This window comes from Peromyscus leucopus, chromosome 16_21, assembly GCF_004664715.2.
Source record: "Peromyscus leucopus breed LL Stock chromosome 16_21, UCI_PerLeu_2.1, whole genome shotgun sequence".
NCBI classification, from domain to species: domain Eukaryota; kingdom Metazoa; phylum Chordata; class Mammalia; order Rodentia; family Cricetidae; genus Peromyscus; species Peromyscus leucopus.
This window is the reverse complement of record NC_051084.1, coordinates 38,465,998-38,488,260: the sequence shown is the minus strand read 5'-3', so window position 1 is coordinate 38,488,260 and position 22,263 is coordinate 38,465,998. Positions and strand designations below refer to the sequence as shown.

At 43.7% G+C, this 22,263-nt stretch overlaps 1 protein-coding gene across 1 annotated transcript in view; it reads right to left on the bottom strand.

The window, feature by feature from the left end:
* The window catches only part of Vwa3b (von Willebrand factor A domain containing 3B), a 188,014-nt gene that overhangs the window by 35,286 nt on the left and 130,465 nt on the right, over positions 1–22,263 (bottom strand). Inside the window, exons 17-21 of the mRNA XM_037199794.1 lie at positions 21,194–21,307; positions 19,605–19,692; positions 19,355–19,511; positions 6,314–6,432; positions 200–250 (exon numbers count right to left, since the gene is read on the bottom strand). Coding sequence (XP_037055689.1) covers positions 200–250; positions 6,314–6,432; positions 19,355–19,511; positions 19,605–19,692; positions 21,194–21,307 — 529 coding nt within the window. The remainder of the gene's footprint in view (positions 1–199; positions 251–6,313; positions 6,433–19,354; positions 19,512–19,604; positions 19,693–21,193; positions 21,308–22,263) is intronic.

The following is a 22,263-nucleotide window of genomic DNA, read 5'->3' as shown; positions in this document are numbered from 1 at the left end:
GGAGTCATCGGCGGCTGGAGAGGAGAGTAACGGGGAATAATTGCTTTATGGGTAAGTAGTAGTCTTTTTTCTGGGGTGATGAGTGTCTGGGGGTATTACACACTCCAAACACCTCTGGAACATACAGTTCAAATAGTTGGTTTTGGTTAGGTGAATTTCCTTGGCATTGCAAAAGGGAGCTAGGCATGGAATGACTTACTTCTCTTTTTCCTCTTGAGACAGAGCTTGCCAGACAATTTTATTTAAGCGTCTGTTGAAAAAAAAATACAGTAACAATAATTTAGGAACAATAACTTGTTTCAAGTAAAAAAGTGGACTTCAGGCTCGGAGAAGGATTGCAAATGGAAGCCCAAGCCAGCTGCCAACTATTATTGGACCACACCACTGTCACCCACTTAAAGAGATCACATAGGCAAATCTCCCTCCTAAGCATCACTGAGGAAGTCTTGTGGGTGGGTGAGAGTAGCATCAAACACTAAGGAAGTCTTTGCCCTCAAGTAAAAGTTGTAAGCAAGCTGCTGGTCCTCATCATCTCTGCATTAGGAGGTTTCTCATTGGCTGCCAGACTATACAGCAGGAAAGGTACTCGCTGCCAAATCTGACTTCCCAGGACCCACATGGTGGAAAATAAAAACTGACCCCTTCAAGTTGTCTTCCACATATGCATTGTGTGTTATGACACACACACACACACACACACACACACACACACACACTCACACTCACACACACACATATGCACACATGATAAATGCAATACAAATTAAATTTAAAAAATAACTTTCAGGCGCTACAGATTTATTCCTAAGGAAAATGTAACCACTCTTAGCTTGCCTTCTGGAGACACTCTTCTGCCTGGATTCTGAGAGCAAAGGGAGCTAATGAGATCATAAGCCACACATTTAGGATTCATGCTACAAATCATCCCATCTAACCACCTTGTTGTCTGGATGGCAGTACAAAGATGGGCAGCCGCGCAAAACACCTTAAGCATCCTCCCGGCTAGCTGTCAGTGGGGGGACAGAAGCCCCGCGCTGACCACATCCTCAGAGAGAAGCCACCTGCCCAAGAGGAAAGGGAGTTGGAACAGTGGCTCCTTTCCTTGAGTGTATACATGTGCGTATATATTACACTTTTGTTACATCAGTCAATGATGCTTCTTTCCATGGATCTAGCCCAATCTGTGACACTACACCATCACCTCGGGCTTTGTGGACAGCAGGGGACAGAATGTCGTTGGCTGCAAAGCTTGTAGAGTACGGAACATTGCCTTCCACAGGAAGTGCTCTTCTGACGACTGAGGCCAGTTGGCATCAGCACAGCATGCAGAGAATACACTTTGGGTGGAGGTGCTGTTCTGTCCTGCTTGTCCACCATGAGGCTGGAGGGCCTGGGACGGTAAGACAAGGCTGGCTCATATGGGAGAAAGGCCACAGTACTGGGGCCCAGACCTCAGCTTCTCCTGTTCCTGTGAGACTTTGGGCTAGGACACAGTCAGCTTTTCCGTCAACTCAAAATGACAAGAGAATCCCTTCCTGGTGCAGTTAGGATGACTCTGGGAGCTGGTCTGTGCACAGCATATGGATTGTGTCTGACATTGGCAGAGACTCTGTAAGTGATGGCAAAAAGTCAGAAAGAGTGGGGGCTGGAGAGCGAGCTCGGCCATTAAGGGCACTTGTTGCTCCTACAGAGGACCTGGGTTCAGTTCCCAGCATCCACATGGTGGCTCACCACCATCCATAACTTTATTTCCATGGAATCTGATGCCTTCTTGTTACCTCCACAGGCACCAGGCATGCATAGGCATACATATTCAGGCAAAACACTCATAAAATGAAAGGATTTCAAACACAGAGTCAGGAAGAGAGAAGTAGGCCAACTAGTGCTTTGGTCTTACTTGAAGGTTTTGGCTTTTTGGGTTCCATAAGGAAACTGGGTTTCTACAGTCACTTGGTTCATGTCACAGTGATCGGGACTTCTGAGACTGTTTGGTTTTCTGTGCTTTTCTTAAAATATATTCAGCTCCCTCTTCCATCTAAACCTGAAAGCTGACTCAGTGTAGCGCAGAAGCTGAGAGGGCGGAAGAGGACTTCGGCGCAACTCAGATCTGGGGTCGGGCTCGGCACCCAGCCCCACCCGGAGGCTATGTGATCCTGTTGGACAGAATCCTTTGGAGCTCTGCTTTCTCAGGGGTAAAATAAGGCTAACAGCACCCATCCCTGGCTTTGAGAGGACGAAGAAGAAATATATGTAAAGTATCAGGAGTACCTATTGCGGTATGCCTCTCCTCTGGATGGATCCAAAGGGTGAGCCCGGGAACACGGAGAGACCACTAGCACTGTGGGTCCAGTGGGTCCAATGAGCTAGCATGGATGGAATTAGAACTCAATACTTTAGAAAATATTTCCCAGAGGCACATATTCATCACATCTGTGTCCCCTCTTGTCCACGTTTTGTAAAATGTCAATGCTTTATTGAGTTGGTGGGGTGATTATGGCAAAGCCGCCAAGAGTACGTGACGACCATTCTCCCGAGGCACCTGGAGGGCACTGAATGTGAGGGCCTTTCTGAAGCTGGTCCAGCCCCTTAATCCTGGCTGCTCCTGTGCATCCACTGGGTTGCTGTGACTCTAGCTATAGCAAGAAATGACTTGTCTACAAAGCAACGTGTAACTATTGGGCACATCATAAATCTGACCAGCAAGAAAGAGAAGACCTTAAACAAGAGTTGTTGAAGCACGGCCCCAGAGCCAGACTAGAACTGAGACTTCTGTGGATTTCAGAACTGTGATCTTGACTTTGGCAATCAAGATAAGCTTAAAAAACAAAACAAAACAAAACAAAAAAACAAAAAAAAACACTGCTTCTGAATCCGAGCAGCCCTAGAATCATTCAAGCTTTTGTTCAGAAACACAAAGCCCAGACTCTTGAAATACTGGAACAGAAGGACATCCACCCATGGACGCTGTGTCTGAAATAGCTCCTTTATATCATCCTGTGAACTTCCATTTGCTTGGTCATCCCTAGCTTGAATGGACTTATGGATGTATAATACCATTTATTTTCAAAGTGACATTGGCTTACTTTGGAGAAAAACATCACAGAGATGTGATAGTGAATGTGGGACAGTATATTTGTCCATTACTCATCATTTGCACATGATGAGAAAGTTGCATGTGATAAAATAAAAAAATGGGAATGACATTTCTACAAATAAAATTCTTTAGCACTATTGAATTAAAAGGCTCAGGAAGTTTTTGTTCTGTATAATATTGTTCCTGTTAATACTACTATTAAAGAATTTAACATACACACCAAAGCAATAAACCCAGTGTTAATTAAATGAATAAACTTAAATATTAAACATCAGCTTTACTAAAGCTAATATCATTAGTGTAAAAATTATTACTGAAAGTACAAGTTGACTCTCTCTCTCTCTCTCTCTCTCTCTCTCTCTCTCTCTCTCTCTCTCTCTCTCTCTCTCTCGGTTTTTAGAGACAGAGTTTCTCTGTGTAGCTTTGGAACTACACAGACTGTCCTGGAACTCACTCTGTAGACCAGGCTGGCCCCAAACTTAGAGATCCGCCTGACTCTGCCTCCCGAGTGCTTGGATTAAAGGCATGCACCACCACTGCCCGGCTCTGTTGAATATCTCTTATTTTATATTTTGAATATTTGCATGTACATAAAGAGATACCATAAGGATGAGACCCAAGTCCAAACACAAAATTTATTTAGCTTTCCTATCTGCCTTATACACACGCCCAGAAATAAATTTATGCCCAATTATTAATGCATGCACCAACATTTTAACTGTGGTCTTTCACGTGGGATCAGGAATGGAATTTACCATATGTGGTATCATTATGGGCACTCAAAAATTTTGGAGTCTGGTGCATCTGAGGTCTAGAACTTTTAGGAGTTTTTGTTCAACATGTAGCAACAATACTTTTCTACCATTAGCAAAAGAGTTTCTTAGAGTTACTTGCAGGGACAAATCACATACTCTGTGCTTTGGCTTTTTTTTCTCAAGGAGTGTTGTTCTGCCTGGGAATAGGGTCTCCTTCCTTTCTGAGACACTCGGAAAATGTCAGCATGGTAGAAAGAGCCAAGGGACTACTGTGCTGCACACAGTCATGGCTATTTTAGGATGAACAGATTTGGGATGGAAGGCAGATCCACGTGGAATGCTTCTTACATGTGATCTGTACAATCCTCCCAACAGCCCTGTGGTGGAGGTTCTGCAAATAAGTTACCTGCTCTCGGGAATGTTACACACTTGCCTAAAAGCAAGCATTGGTCGGGGCTAAGGACAAAACATGCAAGCCCTGCCCGACCTCCAAGCTCTAGGCTGTGGCTCTGTACCAGGTGTTTACAGACCAAATGATTACAGCACTCAAATATCTGAATTATTCAAACAAACTACATTAGAATTTGAATGGAATTTTATTGCACTTGAATACCCAAATCAAATTTGAACATTTTAATAACTAAACTGGAAATGCATCAAATTTGAATGAATTTCAAATACTCAAGGGCACAGGGCCTCTGGTAGAACTAGACGAAAGGGGAAACAAGGCTGGTCCAGCTATACACTAGTGGACCAGAATGTCAAGGAGCTACAGTACCACAGGGCAGTAGCTGAGAGAGCTGTGACAAAGAGCACAATAGGGGAGTGACTAGAGGGGATGTGGGGAGTCCTCTCCGGGGAGGCCATTAGGAAAAAGGACCAGCTGAGGGACAGCAGAATAACAGTCCCTTAAAGGGAGGGCTTCTTGTAAGCACCAGACCTAGGGAGAGGAGGAAGCTCAGGATAGGTCCTCTTGCTACCAAGATAATAAAGATGGAGGACAGGAAGACGCAGGAAAACAAGTGGAGCATCCCTAATCCCCAAACACCCTAAATCCCAACTTTTCTGAGTGCCAATGTGACAAGTAGGAAATCTCACCCATGCCATACAGCTTTCTTTGTTTCTGGCATGAAATCATTTCAAATAGTGTGTGTGTGGGGGGGGGGGAATGTTTGGACTTGAGCCCAATTCCAAGGGTATCCAATTTTATGCATATTCATAAATACAGAAGAAAACCTGAAATTCTCCTGACCCTTTCATTTTGGATAAGAGATCCCCCCCCTGTCCTGACGGGGCTCACATGAGGGGGTGCCAGTCCTTACAGGAGGGCAGTGAAGGAGACTGATGTGAAGAAGACTGGAGAGCCATGCAGGGGTGGGAAAAGACCTTTCTGTGGATTAGCTGTGGCTCCCTGTGGGCAGGAGTTGGGCTCTGAGTACACACTAGGCCCACTCCACCCTGAGTGATGATGTCTGGGTCAGCAGGGGCCTGACCACATCACTAACCTCTATATGCTTTATTACTTATCCTTCTCACATCTCACATGTCGGTAACTAAAACCCAAGTGTGGAGCTTCCAGAATCTGGAGCAAGCTTCCCAAAGAAGCTGGGCACCTTCAGAGGTCCCTTAAGTGTGTGCACTAAGGGCTAGTTCTAGGCAGGTGTGTAGGTCATGGGCAAGGGTGACAGCCAGGCCACCTGTCCTGGAGGAAAGGCTCCACCTTCTGAACTGTCTGAGTGTAGAATTCTCTCTGTAGTCAACATAATCATCATCTTGATACAAAAACATGTAAACAACAATCTGTGTTTATAGAGTTAGCCCTCAGTGTTCATGGGGGACTGGTAGCCCCTCTAATGGCTACAGATTAATCAGGGTCATGGACACTCAGCTCTTGCATGTCCAAAGCTATTGCATTTGCATGTAATCAAGGCATACCCTCCCACATGCTGAAAATCACTTGTGGGGTTCTCATAATGCCCAAGATCGTGTAAATTCTGTGTGCACACTGGTTTTGTATTTGGAGAGTGTGACGAGAAAGCAAAATCTGCCCGAGTTCAGGTCAGACAGTTTGCTTTCCTGATTATTTTCGTTCGGGGGGAGGGGGGAGGGGGCTGAGCAGGAGAAGTGGCTGTGCCCCTGCGGTGGCATTTGTTAGTTATCCCTCAAAGTGTTCGGTGCCAGGGTGATCACATTCACTGCATTAAGAGGAAAACTTTGAAGGTTTCCTGGAAACACCAGATTTCTAGAGCGCTGAGGATGGGAAGGCGGTTTACGTAAAACTGTTGGAAAGATCAGCTCAGGGGCCTAACCCAAGCACCCGGGAGGACCACACATGAGTTGTCGCTTTGTGTTGATACTGGGCCATCTGAGAAGTTGCTGTTTCGGATGAAGCAATCTAAGCCAACATAAGAGAAAAGAAGCCAAACCGGATTGTCTATCAGGAGCATCTGGGAAGCATACTCACTTTTCATAGGATTTAATGGCCTGCTCCACATTTTGCTTGTAGATATTGAGTTTGACTCCCTGGGGGTTAATTAATACCATCTTATTGGTGTCACTGCACGCGTGTGCTAGAGGGGACACCTGCACAGCAATGTCAACAGAGAGCAAAGTGTCACTGATAGGTCCACTCCAGCCTTCAAACGTTTATTACATGGGTACGTGCTGTTCTGACTATAAAAACCACATTATAAGCGTAGAAAAGCAGACTATGGTTAAGTCTTCAAAGAATACAAGATACAGTTACCAACATTTCCCTTTCAATTTTAAAAAGCTATACATTTTAAAAATCGCCATCACAAAACAAAACCCACAGAAGAAAACCCAAATTGTTTCAGGAAACCCTTGTCATAACTGAGTGTTATCTCTAGAAGCATCTATCAAGCTGGTAAGAGTAGGCAATAAGATATAAAATCATATATATATATATATATATATATATATATATATATATATATATATATGATTGTACATAATTATGTGTTGCTTGTATGTGTGTGCACCACATGCATGCCTGGTGTCTATGGAGGTCAGCAGAGGGCAGCAGACCCCCTGGAACCCAAGTTATGGGTGGTTAGGAATCACCATGTGGGTGCTGGGAATTAAATCCAGGTCCTCTGCAAGAGCCAAGGGTGCTCTGTGGTTTGTTTGTTTGTTTTTCGAGACAGGGTCTCTCTGTGTAGCTTTGGAGCCTGTCCTGGAACTCGCTTTGTAGACCAGGCTGGCCTCGAACTCACAGAGATCCTCCTGCCTCTGCTTCCTGAGTGCTGAGATTAAAGGCGTGCGCCACCCACACCACCCACCACCGCCCGGCTGCAACAAGTGCTCTTAACCACTGAGCCAGCTCTCAAGCCCCAAGAAATTACTTTTTACTTTCAATCAAGGTGATGCAGTTCATGCTGTTATGTTCCCTGGCTTCTAAAATTGGGCAAAATAAAAATTAAGATACCAGTGCAAAGAAAGAAAGAAGAAAGAAACTATATATGGTTACAGTTATAAAAAAAAAATGAAGAGAAATGTAAACAGGTGAATCGAGGTGAAGCTATGGGTTGCTGGCTCCGTGTCCAGTGATAACACAGCAGTGAGAGCCCAGCTCCTAAAAGTAAGTGGAACTATGAGTGCTTTGGAGATAAAGGATCCAGGTTGGGCTCAGTGACAGAGGTTAGCCTTGTGTAAGGGTCCCTCCTCCTTGGAAGAAAGTACTGACTAGCAAGAAGGGACCTTCACATAGCCTCACAAACAAGGACCAAGCCTTGAGAGGGTATCGGTATAGAAATACCTTCTACATTGCCTTTATCTACTGCAAGGAAGAAATCACTCCTCACTCTTTCTTAGCTGTGCTTGTTTGGGGCTTTGCATTCAACCAAGATGAGAACCTATCGTTTGGGGTCAATTAGGCTACTCCAAGACATACAAGAACTTACTGAAATTCTAAGAAGAAGTGGATGCAATTTTTTTGGAATCTTGGAAGAATGACATTGGAACTGGAATAAAGAAGTGACTTCATGGATTAAACGAAGTTAAAACTAGACGTAATCAATTAAAGAGGGCATGTGAAGCAGGTGACATGTAAGGACAAGAACACATAAATGGGTGATGAGAGAAGGGTATCTGGATAGGTAGTGAGAAGCTCCAATGTGTAGTAATAGAAATGTCTAAAGACTAGAATCAAAGAGGAAGGTCCCACACGAAGCAACATCTGGCAGTGTGCGCACAGAGGCTTCTTCCTAAATGGTGACCGTGTCTAAGCATTAAACTGCGAAAGAGTTGGAAGGACACCATTTGTTAACAATTGTGATTGGTGCTGGCTGAAGTCAAGCTGTTTGATAAGAGAAGGGCCAGACTCAGTCTGCTGTGGGATCTGGGGGATGGGGAGGGTCTGGGCCCTTGCGCAGAGGGTGCGGTTGTTAAGGCTCTTTTTTGCTGGGTCAGCTCTCACAGTAGAGAAGGGATAGTCTGCAGTCAATTCAAAGGTTCAGCTGCTAACTTGTCTTAAGATGTAACAATAGCCTGGCCGGCCAAGTTCCACTTTTAGTCCCCAGGATAAAGGCTGCACCATTTTGAATATTTTTTTAATAGTATAGTTTTAGGTTAGAAGCATGGTTTAGTATTTTTGTACTGAGGCATATGCAAAAACTCAGGTTAAGGATTACTTCTGAGGAAGGAGGGAGGGGTACTAATCAAAAAAGATGACATGGGGGTCTTTACTTTACTTGCAATTCTTTAACTACCTTTTAAAAGTATCTAAAACGAGCCAGGCAGTGGTGGCGCACGCCTTCAATCCCAGCACTCGGGAGACGGGGCAGGCAGATAGATCTCTGTGAGTTCAAGGTCTACAGGGTGAGATCCAGAAACAGCCAGGGTAACACAGAGAAACCCTGTCTTGAAAAACCAAAACCAAACCAAACCAACCAAAAAAAGTGTCTAAAACATGCATAACATTGAGTTTTAAATGAACAAAAGTAGTTACATCTAAAACTTGGAAATTACAGGAGGTAGGCAAGACTTCAATGATTTTACTGTTTAATTCTTTTCAACTATATATATGCACTCTAGAATTAAAGCATTAGGATACACATAAGCAAAATAGGCAAAGATTTATAAAATGGAAGAGAAAGGCATGGAGTTAAAAGCTTCGGAGTTCAGCCAGCTACTTATAAACCACACAGAGTCAGCATGTGGCTCCTGAACACTCCTTTCAAAGGGAAGGAAAGAGAACAGAGGGTTAAAGGTGAAACGCCTGGGCTTTGAAACTGAAGATTGCATAAGTTTGTAAAAAATAAAATAAAATAAAAAGAAGACGGAAGAAAAAGAAAGAAAAAAATCATCCCTCAAAATAGAGCACTAACAAAACTTGACAGGAAAAAAAAATCAATGCCAACAAAGATGAAAGACATTTACGTTTTCTGTATCCTGGTAGGAAAGTACCCCTTTGGAAGTCTCTATGTGTCTCTCCTAGTTTACGTTGTTTCAGGTTCAATGATAAATCAGTACTAAAAAAATGCTTAGACAAAATCTTGCCTCTTGACTCCACCTACTTAAGCAAAGGCAAATTCATATTGTACTTCCCTCTTTGGTAGGTTTAGATTTCATGTCTTGCATGGCCATCATGGACTTGTGCGTAGTTGTTCAAATTTGACTTGTGCACACCACCTCCTTCCTTCCTGCTCACAGGATTAGAGAAACGCAAAGGCATACTCCACACACCTTCAGTCCTTGGTCTTAGTTTTTACAACATGGTGGTTACTTGGAGGCCAGATGATACACTCTCTTTATGATGTCAAGTTTAGTGTCACAAGGGGCATTCCAGGGCTTCGGGGATCACAGTCAGGCTGCCTGGCCTCTGGGAGGAGTAAGTCGGGAGGAAAGTGGGGTTCATGAAGAAGCTGAGGGCTCCGTTTGGAGGGAATAGAGGCATGCTGCGATGCTGTGATTGCAGGCCCCTTGAAAATGACTTTCTTCGTACATTTCTAACTCAGCGGGGAGGGGAGAACCCTTCCAGACAATATTTGGTAATAAGAGGAAGCCCAAGGCACCATCTACTTTAGTTCTCTGAGGCAAAACTAGAGTCCTCACTAATTTATATTAATAAATCCACCTCTTAGTGACAAGAGAAGTAAATTAGACAGGTGTGTGGGGTGTGGTTTGTGGAGATGGGGAGGAATAGAGAGACGGATATATAGAGAGATAGACCATAGCGGTAGAAATTTCTAGAATTTATAGATGGGCAAAATTGCACTGATAGTTTTAATTTTCCCACTCTTATATGTAATACCTTAGACCATTAACTGGAAAACAGCTTCATGAAAATACTACTATAACAACAACAATAGAATTTATCCTCACTCTCTGCCAGCAATAACAGAGGGATTCTCCACATATGTTTTCACTCGATTCCATTATAGACAAATACATGTAATTGTAGTTTTTGCTATATGGCAAACTAAACTGTCCATTAAGCTGTAATTATTTTTATAGTTTATGTGTATGAGCATTTTGCCTGCATGTATGTCTGTGCACCATGTGTGAGCCCGGTGCCAGCAAAGACCAGAAGAGGGGGTCAGATCTTCTGGAAGTGGAGTTACAGATGGTTGTGAGCCAGCATGTAGGTGCTGGGAATCAAACCCAGGTCTTCTGGAAGAGAAGCCAGTGCTCTTAATGGCTGAGCCATCGCTCCAGACCTCTTTCTTTGGTTTGTGTAAGTATTGCTTATTGGGAGTCAGTGAAATGGCTCAGTGAGTAAAGGCAGTTTCTGTGCAAGCCTGTCCACATAGATTCAGTTCACTAGGACCCACGTAAAGCTAGGAGAGAATCTACTCCACAGTCTACTCCTCTCACCTCTGTATGTACACTGTGACACATGTGCCCTATCCCCCATAACACACACAATGATTGTTGAAATAATAAATGTACTAAATATAAACATATAATAGATATATGCACAATATTTATTGAATAACATGAAAGATTAAAACAGAGTCTCAAAACATTTTTTAGCGGTTTGATATATTGTAAAATATAAAGTTAATGTTCAGCCAAATTTGTTGAGTTAGAAATTGAGGCATGGGACAAATGAGGACTTTATCAGCTGGGGGAGAGGCTTACTGAATATGAGTAATGTGAAAAAATATTTTTAAGAGCTTTATTACTTTTTTATTCAAACATGGTGAAATAATTGAACATCGAAATGAAGCCATGTCACTTTCACACAGTAATAGAAAAGGTCAAGTTCTTACTTGGTTTGTTTTATGTGTGTATGCCACTGTTTCTTAAGTGACATCAGAAAGACAAAGGGGAAATGAATATTCTCAGAACTCCATGTAAGTTGTTCCAAGATGGGAGGAATAGTTCAATATGTTGTCACAGTTTAGCATGTTATTTTAAAAAGATATTTTCAAAGTTTAAATTATGTGAAAGCCTGCATGTCTGTGCTGGGTATGTGCACGTGTGTGCAGGTGCCCATGAAGGCCAGAAGAGGGCATCAGATCTCCTGAAGCTGGAAGCTGTGAGCCATCTGACATGCGTGTTGGGATCCAAACACAGGTCCTCTAGGAAGAGCAGTTCATGTCTTCTGCTCTACAAGTCATATTAGTAAATTTTATTAAAATTTATCCAAAAACCATCATTATATGGAAACATGTTCAGAGCAGATGCTTAATGAAAAAAATATCACGTGTAGCTATGTACACAGCTATTATTTTTAACATAAATCAGAAAGAATTTACCTGATGACATTAGAAGTAACCCCAGAATGTGAAATTGAGAAAACAGTGTGAAATTGATGATTATAAACTTCACTGTTTAACCTAGACCAAATTTATGAATTTCAGTGTTTTCCAATAAATATCTCAGCACTCTGCAAACTCGGCAAGGAAAAGCACTAATTGGATGTGTCTAATGAAAATGCAGGGCTCTGTGAGTCTCACGAGGACATATTTCTGAATACGGATACAATGGTGTTCTAGAAATGGCAGTTGTTGAAACTGTTGAGCACTGAGTCTTCAAATGGAACTTCTGTCAGCTCTGAAGAAAGTGAAGACCAGGCCGCAGAACTGACTGGCAGAGTGGTGTGTCAATGAGATCATTCAAAACCCATGAATGTGTGTTACTGTGGTACTGATTGCTGTTCACATTTTAGCTCTGCACTGGAAACAGCAAAAGTCAGTAAGCCTTTGCTGGCATTGAGTGATGTTGAGGGACATCTGAGTGAATATAGAGGCACAAAACTCTGCTATGCTCAGTTTGACCTCACTGTGGTTAAAACCCACAGGGAAGAACAAACAGGCATGCATGGATCAGAACAAAGGTCTGGCCATTCCACTGCTTCTTTTCTCGTATCTATATCGTTTCATTTTTCTGTGTGATGGATATGTAAATAACTCTTGTGATAGCTGTCATTTAAGAATTTTAAACATTCCAATCAGTAGTTTTATGTTTAATCCTCCTATCTTTGTTGTTTGTTTGCTGGGGTGTCTGGTTTTTTTGCTAGTGTGTTTTTGACAAGGTCGCACACTGTAGCTCAAACTGGCTTAGACCTCACTATGTAGCCCAGGCTGGCTTAGACCTCACTATGTAGCCCAGGCTGGCTTAGACCTCACTATGTAGCCCAGGCTGGGCTACAAACTTGCAGCCGTTCTCTTGCTTAGCTCCTGAATGCTGGGAATATTAAAATCCTCCTATATTTGAAAGCAGGTAAATATGATTTAGACAACATCCGTGGTTTCTTTGTAGCTAATATTCCTATCAACTGTGTGATGAGATGAATAGATACCTCATGGGTTGCTCTAAGATTCAGGGCAGACACTTTAATGACATCAAATGCTTTTTTCAGAGCCTAGTACATGATAAGTATTTATCATAGAATAGATTGGGGACCTTGTCATGGTCCTCCAGGAAAAAATGACGGAGAATATGTGCAAAGGCACAAAGCTATGCATAGAGCCCAGAGGACAAGGCAGAAGGCTTTATGGGATGGTATAACAGACATGATGAAGATGATGATGATGATGATGATGATGATGATGATGATGATGGGTGCTGTCAGCTCTGCAATAAAGCAGGCTAATCTTCCCAAATAATTTCAATCTCTTATTTTTTAAAAGCAATTATCACTAAAGAGCTCTGAATTCTAGGCTCATCAAATGGCTAAAGCAATTTTATTCTGTGTATGGCTTGGTGATGAATTCATCTTTTTGAAAGAGCTAAGATAAAATTATCTGGCCCATTTTATATTTTGTAATGAACAGTTGCTAGGGCAACCTTTCTGCTTGGTACTTCATTTCCAAGGTGACAATTTGCTACTGGTCCAGGGCGCTGGAAAGCAAAACAGCATTGTGCTTTGGAAGAAGAAAGACCCCCCACTCCCCAAGTAAGCCATGAAGGAAACAAAGAGTCCTTACACAACCAGACACCGCTTCTTGGCCCACACAGATGTTGCCATGCATTGAACAGAGGAGAACCCATTAAAATTCTCAGCGCAGAGAGATTAGATCCAGGCCCACCTGCTTGCCAGCTCCATCTCTTCCACAAAGTGGTCATTTCAAATTGAAAAACAAAATCTTTCTAATAAGCTGGGAGACATTTTAGCATATCGTTATCCTATTCTTTCTATTTATAGCTGAGGGTCTCTTCCAGTCTAAGGAAATATTAGGGAATAAAAGATGCAACTAGAAGATATTTGAAATTTATTCTTGTAGTAAATTTTGCAATGTATACTACATTATTTACTACTGAAGTTGCACTACTGTGCAACAGATCTCAAAACCTATTCCTCCTGTCTGTCTAAAACTTGGTGCCCTTTGATCAACAACTCCCCATTGTCCTCCTCTCTGCTCCCGCCACTGTAGCCTCCGAAACCAGCACTCACCCTATTTCTAGGAGTTTACTTTTTTAGACTCTACATCTAGGTGAGATCATGCACTCTCATCATAAAAAAAAAAAAAAATAAAAAAGATGGATCAGTAGCTAAGAGCAATTGTTGTTCTTGCAGAAGACCCTGCCTGGTTCAGTTCCCAGCAACCATGTCAGATGGCTCACTAGCACCTGTGACTCTAGCTCCAGGGGATCCAATGCCCTCCTCTGGCCTTTGTGGGCACTATACTTACATGCACATGCATGCAGACACATATGCATACACATAATCACAGGTAAGCAAGGTGATAAATATGCTGATTGGCTTGAATTAATTGTGTCACATTTTAACCTGATATTAAGTCGTCACATTATGCCCTGTAAACATATAAAGTTACAATTTGTCAAAAAACAAAGTTAAAAATTTAAAGACATAAACTATGCTTTGGAGATGAGACTGGATTTGTTATGGTCTACCTCTTTCATCATCGAATTCTTGCCCTTCTGCTAATGATGAAGGGTGAATTTGCTGGGCAGAGCACTGTCTCAGTTGTATAACTTGTGATGGGAATGCATGGTACCACAAAAGGTACCAAACACAAGTGTCCATGGGGAAATGTTCATCCCTTTTCTTTGGCCTTGCTTTCTAAAGGTGAAGTGCCAGAATGTTCTAAAGATCAGGATTCTTACTTCTGCTCCTCCTGAATTTTTCCTTCAGAACAGTCGAGGCTGGAATCTAGTTTTCATTAGCACACAAGGCAGTAGTTTCATTGTGGTATTTTTCAAGCAAAATTTATTTTGTTTTTGTTGCTTCTCTCCCCTCTTCTCTCTCACACTCTTTCAGCCTCCTCCATCTTCCCAGCCGAAGTAGCCCCCTTTAGGGGTCATGTGTCCTTACGTCCTCCTTGCCCTTCTGCCTTCCCTTGATAACTTGCTCCCCTCACGGACCCCTACCTATTTTCTCCTGTCTGGCTTCAATTTGCATCTGTCCTCACATCCCTTTATTTACATACTGTAAGTATCAAAAGTCGGGATCTATGGTGGTTTGGATGGGATGTCCCCTGCAGTCTCAGCATTTTGGTTCCTAGTTGGTGGCACTGTTTGGAGAGATTTGGGTCATGTGGCCTTGTTACAGGAAGTTATGTCATTGGAGGCGGGTTTCGAAATGTAAAGCATTATGCCACCTGGTTTTTGTTTTGTTTTGTTTTTCTCTCTGCTTTGTGCTTGCAGTAAAGGATGTGAGCTCCCGGCTTCCTGCTCTGGCCGTGCTGGCTGTCTGCGGCTTGCTGCCATGCCTCCCCGCCATGATGGACCCTTATCCCTCGGGAACCATAAGCCAAAATTCTCTCTTCTTTAAATTGCCTTGGTTGCGGCCTTTATCACAGCAACAGAAAAGTAACTGGTATGGGATCCACATATGAGAATGTGTGATTACTGTCTGAGTCTGGGTCACTTCACTTAATATAGTACTTTCCAGACCCATCCATCTCCTGCAGATTTCATTTTTCTTAAACATCTGAGTAATATACCATTTATTACACCTGCCACATTTTCATTATCCACTCATCCATTGATTGACATCCAGGCTGGTTCCATTTCCTAGATATTGCGAATACAGCAGCAGCAAGCATGGCGCTACAGGCATCTCTGTGGTAGGTTATAAAGTGCTCTAGGTATTTATATCCAAGTCATATCATAGTCCTGTCTTAAATTTTTTTGAGAAGCACTTCCACACTCCTCCCAGCAGTGATTCAGGGTTCCCCATCCTTATGTCCTTGCCAGCATTTGCTGTCATTCATTTTCTTGATGAGCCATTCTTACTGAGGTAAGATGGAACTATCAAAGTGGTTTTAATTTGCATTTCCTTGGTGGCTAAGGATGTTGAAGGCTTTTTAAAAATTTTTTTTGTCCATTTCTGTTTCCTGTTTGGTTAACTGTCTGTTCATTCCATGATCCCATTTCTCAATGGGCTGTTTCATTTTTTATTGTTTAATTCTTTCAATTCTTTATATATTGTAGATATCAACCTCCTGTCTGAAGTACAGCAAAAATTTTCCCCCATTCTGTTGGTTGTGTGTTTGCTCCGATGGTAGTTTTCTTTGTTGTGGAGAAACATTTTCATCTCATGCCATCCTATTTGTTGACTCCTGGGCCAATTGCCTGTGCTACTGGAGTCTTGTCCAGAACATTCTTGAGTGCACCTATGACTTGAAATGCATCCCCTATGTTTTCCTCTAGCAGTTCTGGCGGTTCACATTTAAAATCAAGGACTTTTGGTCCACTTTGAATTGTGGTTTCTCTTGGATGAGAGCTGTTGATCTAATTTCATTCTTCTGTGGGGCATACCCAGTTCCGCCAGGGCCATTTGTTAGACAGTCTTTTCTTCCACTGGGTGCTTGTGATGCCTCTGTGTGGGTGAAATCATAAGAACCACTCTGGCCGCTTTCTCATCCCCACACAGTTCATCCAGTCCCATCAACGTGACTCCACTCCAGGCTTCACCTGGGTCCAGTGCCGCCGCCTAGTCATCCTTGTCCAGTCTTGCCTCTGGACTGCCATGACTTCCCAGCCTCACATCTCCACACTGTCTTTTACTTAGGCAGCAAAAAGCTAGAGTTGACTTTTTCCCATGATAAAACCTCTCCCAGCTTCCTCAAGACAGAGTTGAAAAATCCTTAAGCTCAGTTAAAGCTTTACCTTCTCTACACATATGTGGAGGCCAGAGGACACCTTTGCAGGAGTAACTCTTCTCCTTCCCAGTCAAGTCAGACTTGGTGGCAGGTGCCTTCATCCACCAAGCCATCTCACTGGCCCTTGCATTTTCTTTCTTTCCAATTTGATGGGGAGAGGGGCATCCGTGGTTTTCAATCTATATATTTCTTACCACATGTATCCGGTTACTACTAAAGTTAAATGTTTTTTGTGTGTCATTTTGGCTTATCCCCCCTTTTTTTCCCTCAGATTTCTCACTGGAGTATTTGTCATGTTTGTATCCCTTCATGGTGAAGATACACATGCATGCATGCCTCTGTGTGTGTGTGTGTGTGTGTGTATGTATGTGTGTGTGTGTGTGTGTGTGTGTGTGTACAGGCTGAACACCAATTTATGCACATATTGATATATACTGAACCATGCATGCATATCAATAATATAATTCTTGTGACCTTCCTTCGTTGTACATGCTAAAAATGTTTTTTTTTAAAGATTTATTTATTTATTATGTATACAATGTTCTGTCTGAATGTACTCCTGCAGTCCAGAAGAGGGCACCAGATCTCATTATAGGTGGTTGTGAGCCACCATGTGGTTGCTGGGAATCAAACTCAGGACCTCTGGAAGAGCAGCAGGTGCTCTTAACTGCTGAGCCATCTCTCCAGCCCTACAAATGTTTTCTTAAATCTGCTTTTACTTCATATTCTTTTATGCAGAATGTCATATGGTGTATTTTGGTAATATGCATAATATGCATTGCCCCTCCTCTAATTCCTTCCAGACCAACCCTCCCTTCCCCCCCTGCTCTCACTTTTTTCTAAACCCACAGAGTCCCGTTGTGTTGCCCACGTACTCTTGGGTGCAGGCCATCCATTGGAGCGTGAGACCTACCAGGGGCCATGCCTTAAAGAAAACTAACACTCCCCTTCCAGCAGCCATCGGTTGCCAATGGCTCCTCATCTAGGGGTAGGGTTTTGTGCCACCTCCCCTGTCCATGGTGGGGTTTGGACTGGTTTGAGCTGGTTTGAGCTGGCATAGGTCTTGTGTATGCTGTCACAACCACTGTAAGTTCACGCAGCTGCCCTGCTGTGTCTGGAAAAGCCTGTTCCCTTGTAGTCATCCGCTGTCTCTGGCATTCCTCTTCTGCAATGATCCATTTTGACGTAGTTAGGGGAATAGATATTCTCTTTATGGCTTCTTCTTTTGATCATATGCTTCTATTTCCCTAGCCTGCCGCATTTGTTCTTGAGAACTTTCCATTCCAATGTATCTCAAGTTGTTGGGAGAGTTGCAAGGAGGAGTGATATAAGCCCAAGAAAATCCTGCTTCCAGGAGGAAAGTCATTAGACAGGTTTGTTCCAAAAAAGTCCCACGTATATTAATAAAAGGAATACACAGAACATGAAGAAAATGTCACCCGACGGCCTGGAAGAGATAAGTCAGTGTTCACTCACTTTATTGCCTTTGGAGCCTTGAGGCAAAGTAAGAGAATGGGGTAACCCCTGCCACCCACAACCTCCAGGGTGAAGGGCACTGTGGCAGGGTGGTGCTGCCCTCCACTGGTTACAGTTTCAATGTGGCTGATGGCTAACACAAGAGAGTCCCATTGCTCCAGCTGCTGCTCTAAGGGCTCGACCCAGCAAGGTCGAGGCCAGTGAGAGCCCTCGGCACTTGATTTTTCTAAAATAAAGTTTCTTTGTCTTTAATTTTTATTTCCCCAGATGTTCCCATGGGAAATCCCAAATACATAAAAAGCGGGAAGAATTAATAGCACCATAAGCCTTGTCCTCCCCGGTGATCTTTTCCAAACTTAAGAATTGCTCCAGCCGCTCTGACCCCCTGCCACCCCGTCCCACGCAGGCATCCTGAGGCAGACACCAAGCATCCCGTCTGTAAACACTTCAGGATGCTGCTTTAGGAATGTCGCTCCCTTTAGGGCTGGGAAGCCTGATGGTTGCTACTTTCAGTCTCTTCGTATTTTCCAGGCGGCAGTGGTACTCAGTCCTCACATCCACATCTCTTCTGTGTTACACATCCCACTCTAACTTGGCTGCTTCAAAAACTATTTTTCCTGAAGACATGGGTTTCCTAAACTCTGTGGCTTCTTCTCGTTATAAGTGGTCCTCATGGAGGAAGTATTGGCTCTAGAACATACTACCACCACTGCCAACACTTCCTAGACCCTTATGTAAAATGGAGGGGTTTCTGCACATAACCTCCCTACATCCTCCTGTGTCCCTTAGGTCATCAATGATTTATAACACCCACTACAATGTACATGCCATGTAAGTAGCTATTATACTGTTAGGTAGTAACAGGGAAATGTACATGCTCAGGACAGATGCAACTTTTGATCCAAGATTGGCTGAAGCCATAGATGAAGAGTTCACAGACACCAAGGGCCAAGTGAACCTAATTGTATGTATATGGCCTTGGCCACATATACCTTTCTACACTCTCATTGGAGGTTCTTTTTCTTCTCCAGGAACATGACTACCTCAGATCCACCCCCCACCCCCGACCTCCTCTCTCCTTGCCTGTGGTGGCTTTTATAATAGAGAAAATGTCATTCGACTTGGGAAAAGAAAGGGCCCCATCTCTCAAGCAAAGGCCCTCTGTCCTCAGTCCCTTGGTCCCTAGATGCCTGTTCATAACTCTGAGCTGCCGAGCTTTCAACATCTCTGCAGCTCCACACGCTCCTGCAGCGTCGAGGAACTGCAGACTTCCAGCTCAGCAAAGGCCGGCGCCTCCTGCCCTAGAAGAAGAAGTCGAAAGAGTACCCAGTTCTCTCCTCCCTCATTTACTGCCTCTATGCGTAACTTCTTCCAATACATGTCTGTTGCAATTGCTCAAGAAACTAAAGCAGGTTATTTTTTTATTATTATTATTTGAGCAGAAAATAAAAAATTCATCTGGAGCAGGGGCACAGAAATAATCCCATTACCTCATTAAAGACCTTGGAGACAACGTGCTTATTCAGGATGGGAACATAGGTGGCGTTTCGGGGCACTACCGTCCCAGTCAAGGCATCCATGATGGTGAGCTTCTTGGCCACCAGGCCATGGGTTTGAAGCCACTTTTCAGAGGACACGTCTGCAGAGCTAAGAACACAAGACTGTAGGGTTTGAAACTTGCAACTCGGCCATTTGGAAACAAAGCAGAGCAAACCGTCCTCCTTAGATGCAATCACTCACGTGTGGTCATTAACTTGGCTTCGGTTTTCAGTGAGTCTCTCTGGCGATTTGTCTTGCAGGCACTTGTTCATCAGCAGGATGCTCCTTTCTGTGGGATGAAATGGCAGCTGTGTATACTGGGGCTGACATCAAGGATTGATCATGCTCTCTCAGATGGAGGGCTAATGGCAGCCCACACTTCAGAGGCCATAGTTTAAGCTACCAGAGCAGGCTCTCAGGCAAAATGCATTAGCGCCCTCCACTGGCACCCCAGGCATGGGTGTACTGCCCTGCCTTACCCACTCTCCCACCATGCGGTGAGAGCTCTCCCCATAGAAGAATCAGATGCACTCCTGGCCCCCTTCTTCAAAAACCACATTTCAAATGTTTAACCAGACTATGATTTGCCAGGGACTGCTCAGCACTAGGCTCCCCCACAATTACTAGAGGGGCGACTTGATCGACATTTTCAATTCACACACTTTGTTTCATGATTCTTCAGCGTAGTATGGGAAAAATCAAAGACTGTCAGAGTCTGTGGAATCATTAGGTTCAAATTTTGAAATTCGTATTTGGGGTTTTAAATGTCTATCCTTATATACACTTGGATTTCTAAATGGAAAAGAATATTCCTTCATTGATTTAGCAGCTGCCAGAAAGAAGGGAAGCAGTTCAGGTGTGCGTTGGTTAAATGCTTAAAAAACCATGTTCTACTCATCATGTGCCAAGTCCCATAATGAATGGACTACATGTAGGCAGCTGAGAACATGCAAGCTAGCACACTGCATGTAGCCAGTTGAGAACACGAACACTAGCAGGCTGCACGTGACTGAGGACACTCAAGCTCGTTGGAAAGGTGTCCCACACAGCGGCACTGAAGCGAACAGAGCCTGGTTCACCACAAGTACACATTTGTCACCCAGGTGCTCCTACTACATAAGGGACTGTGTATTGTGCTCAGGAGTCAGTAATTAACTGTTTGAAATGTAGAGAGCACACTGTAGGATTCATTTTTGTTTGTTTTGTTTTGTTTTTCAAGACAGGGTTTCTCTGTGTAGTTTTGGTGCCTGTCCTGGGTCTCGCCCTGTAGACCAGGCTGGCCTCGAACTTACAGAGATCTTCCACCTGGTTCTGCCTCCCGAGTGCTGGGATTAAAGGTGTGCACTGCCACCCGGTTCAATTTATTATTTTAAGAAAAAAATCATCTAGTTAGCCACTGAGTGGCCAAGTCATACCTTCCTCACACTTAGCCTTACACGTTTGACAACTGAAACCAGAAAGAGGCTGACTGGGTATGAGAGTTTCAGATTTAAAGCACAGAATAGTAAACATTTCTACTGATGCTACGGTAGCCGAGTGAGCCAGGAGGGTGCCAGACACCCAGACACAAGAAGCACTAGGAAATCTAGCCCTAGGAAGACCCAGGGCACTAAAGTAGGTTTACCCAATTTACAGGGGAGCCTGTGAGGGAGGAATCTGTGACGTTTCAAATGTGACTTTTTTTTCCCCCCACTTCCCGCAACATATCCCACCCATGTCTCTCAGGCATGGAACAGTGGGCAAGAAGAAGATGAACGGGGTTTCCTGGGGTAGGGACTGTCCGTGCTTGCCTCTGTCACTCAGAGCAGTAGTCACGCAGCTGCTGGAGTTGGAGCCGTCCTTCATGTCGCTGCGGCTCTTGAGGAAGGATACGTAGCTTCTGAGGAGGCTCGTTTTGGTTGATTCTGTTGATACCACAAGACAGAGGGTTATAGAACTGGGGATGGAAGGGCGTTTGATTAGATAGAGGTACCTTGTTAAATTAATGTAACTTTAGGCTGGAGACCTGGCTCCGTCAATCAAGTGCTTACTACGCACTTACGAAAACCTGAGTTTGATCCTCAGAAACAATTTGAAAGCAAAAGCCAGGTGTGGTAGGAATCCTGTCACTGGGGATGTGGGAGTTCCTTAGGGCTGGCTGATTCACCAGTCCAACCTAGCAGGAGAGATCCAGGCCAATGAAAGATCCTGTCTCAAAAAAGGGGGGGGAGGGGGAAAGGCAGGTGGGGAAAACACAAGTGACCCATCTCCTAAGTATACACACACACACAGTGTGTGTGTATGTGTGTGTGTGTGTGTGTGTGTGAGAGAGAGAGAGAGAGAGAGAGAGAGAGAGAGAGAGAGAGAGAGAGAGAGAGAGAGAGAGAACATGAAGAAAATGTCACTGCCTGGAAGAGATAAGTCAGTGTTCACTCCCTTTATTGCCTTAGGAGCCTTGAGGCAAAGTAAGAGATCAGGGTAACCAATGCCACCCACAACCTCCAGGGAGAACAGCACTGTGGCACTGTGGCAGGGTGGTGCTGACCTCCACTGGTTACAGTTTCAATGTGACTGATGGCTAACACAAGAGAATGCCATATAACTTTAGTTTTCCATTTTTCAGAGGATGGTCTGCCATAATGGATTGTATTCTTCAATTCAATTCAAGCTGTGCCCTTATTGAAAAGGAATTTGTTTCTAAGCTCATTCAGACTAGAGGAGGGGGAGGGGGAGGGAGAGGAGGAGGGGGAGAAAGAAGAGGAGAGTGAGTTTCTTGCAGTTGTAGAGCTGAGGTCCATGTTTCCTTACAGGCAAGGGGTCTTTCTCAGCTCCTTGAGATACTATGCACATAGTCTACCGTGTGTGTTCCCATCTTTAGGTC